The sequence below is a fragment of the Patiria miniata genome, unplaced genomic scaffold, assembly GCF_015706575.1.
Source record: "Patiria miniata isolate m_02_andy unplaced genomic scaffold, ASM1570657v1 HiC_scaffold_20, whole genome shotgun sequence".
Lineage (NCBI taxonomy): Eukaryota > Metazoa > Echinodermata > Asteroidea > Valvatida > Asterinidae > Patiria > Patiria miniata.
In genome coordinates, this window is record NW_024037059.1 from 6555565 (window position 1) to 6565802 (window position 10238).

The 10238-nt window shown below is 41.0% G+C and overlaps 1 protein-coding gene across 1 annotated transcript; it reads left to right on the top strand.

Annotated features, from left to right (window-relative positions):
- Positions 1 to 797: 797 nt before the first annotated feature.
- LOC119727339 (lysine-specific demethylase 8-like) lies at positions 798 to 8413 on the top strand. The gene is made up of 10 exons (XM_038199193.1): positions 798 to 1632; positions 2150 to 2213; positions 2618 to 2743; positions 2878 to 3020; positions 5671 to 5889; positions 6024 to 6102; positions 6733 to 6792; positions 7056 to 7136; positions 7475 to 7558; positions 8168 to 8413. Exons 1-10 carry the CDS (start codon positions 1199 to 1201, stop codon positions 8288 to 8290), a joined length of 1413 nt encoding a protein of 470 aa, XP_038055121.1. The 5' UTR covers positions 798 to 1198; the 3' UTR covers positions 8291 to 8413.
- The last annotated feature ends 1825 nt before the right edge of the window (positions 8414 to 10238 follow it).

Sequence of the window (10238 nt, forward strand, 5' to 3'; positions counted from 1 at the left end):
TGTCGACTTGACTTGTGCGCTACTTTTATATCCACTCTGGGGATCAACTCCGCCCCTTGCATGATTTTTCTAGGTTAATTAATTTATTTTGGCATGTGGTGTGGCATTGTTCTGTTTGGTGGGCCCTGATTTTCAAGCAAAACCTTTTGAAGAAAAGTTTATGCAGTGTAAATTCCACAAAAAGCATGACGTCATGGGAACCGTGGCCAATCACAGAAGAGGAGGGGAACTGCAGAGCTCCGGGTTCCTTCTCCGCGGGCCGGGTAGCCTTTCACCAACGCCATCGTGGCTTAACTTGCCCGCATTCAAAGCGGCGAACGCGAAGCGACTGGAGAGGGAGACCACACATGCGAGTGGCGAAGCCACGAGGGCCTTTTGCAACTTGTCGAGAAATTCTTATGTTTTTCTTTATAATCTCGATTTTTGCTACCCCAACAGGGTAGCAAAATTCCAACCAATCATCAGCCTTTTCGTGCGTGCGTGGCTACCACCCGGACGCGTCGACGCGGACGCGTTGACGCGTCACGTCGGATGCTTGCACAAAATTTAAAAAACAAAAAATGCGAGTCTAGTTTTCCACGAGATCGTGACTGCGTAATTGTTTTTACATTATCTTATTTTAACTTTACTTATAAAGGTATTTCAACAAATTATTTGAGGGTATGAACTTATTTTACAGTTATTTGCTCTTACGTTTTCCTTACTCACCCTTCTTTTAAAAATGGAAGCGACTAGGCAAAATCCGCGTTGTGATTGGTTAACCTTCAGCACGCTTCTTATTTGCATAAAAACTATGAATAATTCAACAAAATCAAGTTGCAAAAGGCCTCGTGGCTTTGCCACTCGCGCGTGCTGACTTAATCTTTGCTCCTGTCGCTTCGGGTCTTCGCAACTCCTCCGCTCTAATAAGCCACGAAGGCCTGGGCGAAAGGCTACGGGCCGGGACGAGCAGGCGGCCACGGGTTGGACGTGTATAGACCATGCCGTGACTCACGGCCCTGGAACCTGCCCTACCCGCTAGTAACGGCTCTTTGTTGAGGGTTGCTCCGAGGGACATTCTGACCGTTACCTATCACTTACGACCGGGCAGTGTGCGCAAAAATCTGTTCTGTGCAAATATCTTTTACCAGGGACTGAAAGTTAGAGTCCCAAGAGCTTTGTTGTGATATCCATTCCGGCTGACTCCAAGACTTTCACAATGAAGTCTACTAAGATCATCTCCGTCATCTTCTGGCTCATGGCATCCTTACATCAGTCAGGTGCCGAGGATGCTCAATCCTCCTCCCCTCCCACCTCATTACCAGGTCATCTCAAGCCCTTGGCTTCAGAGGCTACCCGTCTCCCCGTCTCAGTGATCCAGGACTTCCCTTCCCCTTACGAGTTCTTCCGCAGCTATGTCTACCCTTCCGTCCCCGTCATCATCAAGCAAGGAGCTCGGCGTTCGCCAGCCTTCCAGAAGTGGACCGACGAGTACCTGAAGAGCTTGCCCGAGTCCCAGCAGCTGATCAAAGTGGAGATGCGGAAGGTTGAAGAAAGACCGTTACCGAAGATGAAGATGCCCTTCGCTGAATTCCTGGACAGATACCAAACCACCGATGAGTACCTTGTCGCAAGAGTCCCAGATTTCCTAAAGTAAGTGCATTTTTTATGTACAACGAAAAATAATTTTCTTCCATAGTTTTCAAGTTTTAAGTAAAGTTGGAGCTGTTTTTCATGTCTCAACTTGCGGTTTACATTTATAAAGCGCCCATAGGTTGAAGGGCATTGAACTTGTGTGTATTTTAATGTCATCGTCATCCGAATGCTTCGTTTGCCTTATTTCCCCTTTCATCGTATTCTTCATGTTTTTGTGATCGTCATGAGTTTTATACGGTAAATGAGAATGTGTGATCGCAACGCGTAACGACAACCGTGTCAGGGGCGGATCTAGATTTAGATCAAGAGGGGGTTTAGCTGCCAAGAGTGGGGTGTATAGCAGCCAATTGCCTTTTTTCTGCGCGATTTTCGGATATTTTTTGGCGGCCCAAGAGGGAGGTTTAAATTCGCCATGTCTGTCGACATTGGCAACTTGTATCAACTATATTTGAGTCGTAAACGGATGCAGAATGTTATGTAGACTGTGACTCTGGTGCTATATTGGTCTTTTCAGGAAAGATGTGCTGATCCCGCCATCTTTGCACTGTACCAACGTCACTGCTAATTTGCTGGAAACAGTAAGTATGAAGACTGGTCCATATAAAGATAAGTTCCGATGCTATCCAGCTCCGTTATTGTTATAGTCAGAAGCCATGAACCATATGCCATGCATGCAACCATGCATCTACAGGGATCACACCAGGAAAATGCCAAACGGGGATCACTCAGAGAGGATACGGCTTTTATTAATTCAAATTTTCAAATGAACCACGAAAGGAAGCTCACTTTTTAATTGCAAATGTTCAATTGAACCATAAAAAGGAAACTGACTAGTCAGTTTCCATTTTGTGGTTCATTTGTGGTTCATCTGCAAGCTCAACTCCAGTCAATTTCATTGTTCAACTTTTCAATAAATCAATGTATCCAACCGCAACTTGCCTAACCTGTCAGCCGACATTTCTTTCCCTTTTCTTGTGGACAGATGCTGTGGTTCAGTAGCGGAGGTACCAAGTCCCACGTACACACCGACTATGTTGACATTATCAACTGTCTGTTCAGGGGCCAGAAAGACTTCCTCCTCGTCAACTACACGCGCTACAGAGAACAGGTAAGCAAACGGCATTAATAGAGAGATCAGCAACTCAGATTCATCATATCTTTCTTGCCTTGTATTGTTCTTGAATTACCCCCAAAAAATCTCTAGGTAGAAATAAGGTCATTGTTTCACGTTCCATTGTTTAGATTATTTACGATCATCCAGAAGGCTTCTACTCGAGTGTAGACGTGGAACGAGTCGACTTGAACAAGTTCCCTGAACTGAGGAACCTGGAGTTCCATGAAGCGAAACTGCAAGCTGGCGATTGCATCTACCTACCTTTCAAATGGTCAGAGTAATGGCATATTAAATATATTCAGTCTGTGATATCTTCTTTTTAATGCACAAAGGATCATCGGCTTTTCATGGATTCTGTTCGTTTTTAATAAAAACACCACTCAGAATCCAAAGAAGAATGTTCAAAACCTAACATGTTGAAAGCTCAGCTAAGTGGATGTAACACTTTTTGAGCACACAGTAAAAAAAAAACCCATAAACAACTCCTCACGATTTCGTCTATATTACATTCTTTATTTCCAAAAATCAGTCAAAAATGACTGATCGTTGGAAATCACCTACATTTCTTGATTTCTTCTCAATGACAGCAAGCCAGATGGAATAATTTCACGGGGTGTTTATACCAATACGACCTTTAATCCAAGTAAATATGGGAATAATTTGGTAGGTTACTTTTGGGATAAACGCAACTGATTCGATACGCCTTAAACTTGCAAATTTTGCTAGCAAACAAAAGTTAATTACTTTTGAATGAGTTGTCAAATGCAAAATATCGACTCACACGTATTTATGGAATACACAAATGTAATTGAATACACAAATGTAATTGCTATCCAAATTTTACAGTATTTGTAGCCCGACGATAATTTAGTTCTGGCAGGGTAGACTCGTTCCCGCCCCTACAGGTATCCATAATGTATAAGGACCAGGGACCAGTCTACTTGCAAGGCGGATCTGCTTCTGCGCACATTAAGAAATCCTTTTGAAGGGTTGCAAGACGCCCAAAACTGGAGACAAAGTTTTCCTGCTCGTTGAAATGACCTTAATTGAAAACTCGTCAGTAAAAAGAGAATTTGTTGAAGAGCGCAGATATAAAAGTTTAACCTTAAAACGACAAGTCATCTTTATTACAAAACAGGTTTCATATTTAATAGGCAGTGATCAACTTTTCCAAGTTTAAACATGTTTGCAATCGTTTTTTTTTTATTGGAAACAAAAACAATATAGCATGTTTCCAGATTTGATCCTTTAACCAATTACGGTACAATACTTTTCAAAGTTCAAGAAACGAAGTTGCGACAAAATCCACCACTCAGTTCCACTTCTGAAGTGGCTTTCCCTCCCCGCAGCTCGAATTCTGATCCCCTCAGAGCTTGGGCCAAAATGACTATTTCTTTTTAAAACAATTGAGTGCTCCTCCAGAAATTAACCACCCCCTTAAATGCCCCCCCCCCCAAAAAAAATTATTGGCACGCCCCCTCGCCCGCAAAATTGGACCCGGTCTTGTCCCCAAATTTTACGAAACAAAAATGTGGAGCATTTGTGAGCCTTAAGCTGAATAAAATAAACATCTGTTTTTTTCTACAAGGAAATAAGTCATTTTGCCGGATATTTCACACGGACCTCGAAAAGCCAAGTAGAGGGAAAGTCCCAAAGCTGTCCCAAAAGATCGGTAAATAAACTAATGGTTGGACGCGTGTCAACAAAACAATCAAGACAAAGAAGGAAAGAAAAGAAAACTAGAGTAAGAAAACATTGACTTTCCGCAGGCCCACTCTTTCCTTCCTGATTGGCAACTGTATGCAGATTGAAGAATCACTTCTGGAGAAGATTGGGACCTTCCCTTTTTTTTTTAACATAATACAACATTTAAGTTGGTCGAAGTTGTTTCACATAATGTATTGTGATTACTCTGATCTACTTTCACTTTTTTGAGAAAATACTATTACATTGATGTTAAATGTCAAGCTTTTTCCGCGTGCAGTGTCTCTGAACTTTGGAAGTGCATATTTTCCCGTGTCCCGAAGTATCATTGTCATCGCCATGCCTCTTTTAAGATGCATCAGGCCCCGTGCAGTTTTCCACTTTCATCCCCAAAATAGATTCCCTTTCTAAATTACTTTTTAACATTCTGGCAATTAAAAAGTAATTCACGACTTTGATAGAGACCTTGACCGAAAAACCCGGCCCATGTTTAGTTATTGAGTTATTACTTTTGACCCACTTTTTCGGGTAACAAAAAATTGTGTTCTAGATCCGGCCTTGCGAAGAACACGGGGGGAGCTGGAGACGCAACTTTAATGTGGTCCCAAAATCAGTTGGGTTACTTCTCATTTCAGGCGGCACGGCAGGACGGGGTATAAATCCCCCCCCCCTCGCCCCAGTATTTGTTGGGAACGTCTATGACAATGCATTCCCCCTCTCCCCATTATATAAGGCTAAAACAAATCCTCCATCCCAACCCACTCCACATCCAAAGACATACACTGGAAAGGACATGCACGCCAAACACCATACGGCATCGCATAATTTTATGTAGCATGATCTTCGAATTTCTTACTCCACAGTTGTCATGACAAGAATTTCCCGCTTCCGTCGGATTGTAACACTGATAAAAGTCTTTATATCTATTTTTCTTGTTTGCAATATTATTTAGGCTTACTATTGCGCCTATAGTCCACATTTATCAGCCTGAATAATTGTCTGTAAAGTAAAATTTGTAAAGTAGTTATCCATAGTAGTAGTTTTCAACGGATGTCCAATTCAAAAGTGAATATCAATCTTTCGTATTGCCAGAAGAATTAGCAAAAAAAACATTACTTATTTGGGGTGAACTCGAAAATAGTATGGAGAGGGCAACTTTAACTTTTATAATGGTATACTGCCCGAATATTTGCCGAGTCTTTCAATCACTGATTCAGGATTCATCAGGTGAATTCCTTCGGCAGCAACGTTGCAGTCAACATTTGGTGGAATCACCAGGCCTACGTCGTGCCCTCCCCGGAGTCCTGCGGCAGGCCGGACCCGGAGCTCGATATCTCGCTGGCCGATGTCAGATTCCCGTACCACGACCAGCCGGACACCGGCATAGGCTTTCTGAGGGATCTCCACCCAGAAGTGGATTTCGTCAGGGACCCGTCGTAAGTTTCATTGCCTATAGTATAGTTCCTCCAAAATATAGCTGGAAATACTCACCTTTTATTAACGGAATATCTTGAAAACGGTGACGATTACACATTTTCCGAAGTTGTATTTTGTTATATTGCTGTTGCAGAGCAAGTTTGAGGGCATTTATGGACGAGGAGGAGACGGAATCGCTGACCGAGCAGCAATTTTTGGAATTCATGGACATGGTAACAGGAACACAAAAACTGTCGATGCTTGTTCAAAGTTTCAGTCAATCTAATATACCGTTTAGTAGCAACCGAGAGACTGCTGAACACGCATAATATAAGCATCTTTATGATCAATTGCTTTTCATGCATGTTGTTCGTTCAAATAATAACACTAACTCAAAAGAAGAATTTCCAAAATTTAACCTGTTTAAGTTTCAGCTCTATGGGTATTACACTTTTCGAGAAAGAAAGAAAACCACGCACACCCTTTTGATTACGAAAGATTATTTCGTCCATAACACTCTGTATTTCCACAAATCAGCCAATTGACTCATCGTTGGAATCACATACATTTCTTGATTTCTTCTGAATGACATCAAACCAAGCGGAATAATATCACGGAGTGTTTAGTACCATTGAGATTTTTCATCCAAAATGAGCTTTTTTGATAATAATTCGATAGGATGCTTTTGGGATAAACAAAAGTGATCCTATGTGCCTTTAAGTGATAAAAAAACGTATAATTATTCGCGTTAGGAAATCTGTATAAAAGAGATATTGGAGACCCTCGGCTTTTGGTGAAGTTTACTTCCTTTAGTTATTCCCCTTTTTCTAAAACTTAGTTTACTCTCGGTTTCCGAATTCTAGATGCTGTCAGGACCGGAGGGTGAGATCTGGACGGAGGAAGCTGTGCATGTTGCTCACCAGGTATATCAATCTTGGTTTCTTAAAATCCGTCTGGTTGTGTTGTCAACAAGTCTTGTGTTTATAATGAAAACTGCAAGTAATTTTTTACAGGGTAATTTCTTGTTCAAAAATACATAGGGATGGTCATGGAAGGTTGTTTTTTATGTTTTGCTCATTCGTATAATGGAACAAGAAATGTTTCTATTCCTTTGATCTGTTTGACTTTTTTTAGTTACATGTTTTTATATTGTTTGTTTTTAAATTGTATTCATCCTGTGCGGCAGATGTTCCAAATGCTCGATACTGATGGCAATGGTGAGATTACATCACACGACATGGACAAGTTTCCTGTAAAGATCAACAAGGTACACTCTAATTCATTCTCTCTGAGCTGTGTAAACCTACGCTAGCCTCCGACACTTTGTCAGCGATCAGCTGGCTAGAAAGATTCACTGGCCCGGCTATACCTCCCCGCAGCACGGATGTTTTGTCGGCAAATTTGTCATCCCCCTCCGCCCGTCTTTCCTCCCTGGACCCTGGACAAGCGCAATGTTCATACAAAAAAACTCCGATTGGAAATTTCATATCTAATATTCTACAATGTCATTTAAGCTAAGTGATTAACTCTTTCCTTGTCGGATTATCTGAGACATTTTGAGGAAGGAACTCACCATGATCTTCATCTTTTGATCATTTCTCAAAGTTCGACACCTTTTTCATCAATCTTGGGCAGAAGATGATGATCCTATGCGACATCGCTGACGGTCAGATTTCTAAACAAGTGCAGGTATGGCTCAAGATCATGGCTCCTGAAAAGGGAATTCATAATAAATTATCAATTTTACTTTCGTGGGTCCGATAAAGAGCCAGCTAAGTGTCCTCTTTCTGCCTGACAGGCAGGCAGGCAGGCAGGTTGGCTGGCTGTCACCTGTGAATTTGATTGGTTACCTATATGCTTGTGACTTACACCGGTCTGGGAGCACCTTTACGAGTCGCGTATATGTGGAATCTACACATTCATATCATGTGCATTAGTCTGGCGCCGATTTTTATGTACGTACACTGCAAAAACTGGAGTGTTAAATTTACACCATTGGTATCTATGTAGGACCATCTGGTGTTAAATTTTACTGGTGTTGTCCTATATAGATACCGAATGGTGTTAAATTAACACTACAGTTTTTGCAGTGTACTTTCATGATACACGTGTACTTATATGCAATAATCAAGTCTCCACATGGATTTTTCATTGCCATCACGGGACCACTACAGATTATTCTATAAATTTGTTGGTTTTTTTAGTCATATGTGTGCACTCTGGGACCAGCCTTTCTTTGCTTGTCTTGTTTTGTTTTGTATATTGCACTTATAATCTGCTTATTTTGCTATTCTGCAGGAGATTTTGAACAAGTTTGAGGAAGACAAGGTCCGGGATGTTGGAGACACACCTTCACATGAACACGGCAGCAAGTACAGAGGGACCAGTGGTCATACGCCCATGCGCAAAGGGGAACTGTAAAATATGAACCAACTCATAGTTTTGTCATAAATTGCTAGGTCTATAGTTTGCCTGAAAAAAAATACAATGGATGAAGATAATGGAAGAAAACTGTATCTTTGAATAAAAAACATAATTACACTATGTATTTTATTTTGATTTTCTAAATTATTGTTTTCATGTTGTGTTACGCGCGAGATATGATGTGTATTAATCCTATACAATTGTCTGAGTTGTTATCAGGCGCGGGAAGATTTTGAAATCTACGATGATTTATCCTGCATTCTAAGGCAATTGAATAATAAATTAAGAAACTTCAGCATTCTATTTATTATATTTGGCCCCATTTTACAAGTTTCATAACATCAGTTAACGGCTGAAGGGGGGGGGGGGTACCGCCCCCTAGATCCGCAACAGGGTATATGAAATCAACAATAGAGTTCCCCTCTATTCACAATCACTTATTCATTTTAATTGTTAGTGGCAAATCCTTAAAAAAAAAACACTCGAAGTAAACCTAGCTTACATAACTTTTGTCGTCCTATTTCCGTCCGTTATGAACTTATATGCATAAATTCAGAGTTGTTATCAGGCGCGGGAAGATTTTGAAATCTACGATGATTTATCCTGCATTCTAAGGCTATTTACACTAGTGGCAATAGCACATTTTAAAATACACATTTTTTAGAGTTAAAAAAAGAGTCTATCCCCAGAAGAACTGTGCCTGTATATATTTCAACTTTGCTTTATGTGGTCGGAATTCAAAGTTTTGTTAGCACACCGAGGGCGCTGTTTTATCCTTTTTAAACCGACTTCAAGGCAGGCGCGGCTCTAGGGGGGGGGGGGGGGGGGCTTTAGCCCCCCCCCCCCCCAAATTTTGTCTAGCCCCCCCCCCAAATAAATTCCGTAAAAAGAAATTGCATTAGCAAAAAGGATTGTGATGTACATGCAAACAGTCTCCCCCTAAAGAAATAGTCTTGACAAGGGTGCATTTTTTTGTAGTTAATATAGTGTGAATGATTTTAGGATTTTATTGGCGCTCCCCATTGAAAATATGGCATCCCCTCACCTATTGATTTTCGGAAGCCTAAGTGTGGAGAAAATAACCGGTCTACATTTCAGCATGCCTCCCTGAAAAAAAATTCTGGATCCACCCTGCTAGCCCCCCCCCCAAAAAATATTGGTTCTAGAACAGCGCCTGCTTCAAGGTGAGTAATATAAAATTGAGGGCGCTGTTTGTCAAGTTTAAAGTTATTTTCTTTTAAGTTATGTTTTTCAAATGTTGGGGGTGCTGTTTAATAATTGTTTTAGTAACCAAGTCTTTTTTCTAAATATTGAGGGCACTGTTTTAAAAAATAAACCACACTTGCGAACAAAATTGTAACGTGGTGCTTGAACTTTATTTTTTTCCATCTGGTTTAAACTTGTACATGTATATATATATATATATATATTTAATTTGACCTTTGACCTGACCCTTCAACTTTGACATAACCTTTTACCTGAACCTTGATGTAACCTTTGACCTGACCTTTGACCTGACCCCCCAAAAGCCCAGCCACATACAGCCCCCCCCCCAGTGCGCACACGCATGTCCCCGCCCACAGACACCAACAAGCAGCAGTCACCCAACTACCCACACCAACTTGCGGCCATATACACAGCGCCCTCTAGATCTTGCAAATTGACCAAATCATGGATACCCAAGTAGAAAACAAAATAATAAGGATCTATTAAACTCCGACAATTGGTTCAGTTTTTTTACAAGGCAGATGATGCTTTGGGTTTTTGGTTACGAGCGTTGCCATGGAAACCCACCATCTACAGTCAAGAATGACAATTTAAGAGACTCTGCACCTTTCCTTAATTACCCCTTGACATTATCAGATGTTCACAGTTGCATCATAACTTCTGATTCAATCAAATAAAAAATTAACAAACGGTTATGTTTTGCAAATTTTCTTGGACA

What these genes read in the sequence shown, in the direction of transcription:
- LOC119727339 (XM_038199193.1), top strand. Translation starts at nt 1,199, where the DNA reads ATGAAGTCTACTAAGATCATCTCCGTCATCTTCTGGCTCATGGCATCC. An exon ending in CTGCTAATTTGCTGGAAACA is followed by an intron (nt 2,214 to 2,617) that starts GTAAGTATGAAG and finishes TCTTGTGGACAG; the next exon opens with ATGCTGTGGTTCAGTAGCGG. An exon ending in TTTTGGAATTCATGGACATG is followed by an intron (nt 6,103 to 6,732) that starts GTAACAGGAACA and finishes TCCGAATTCTAG; the next exon opens with ATGCTGTCAGGACCGGAGGG.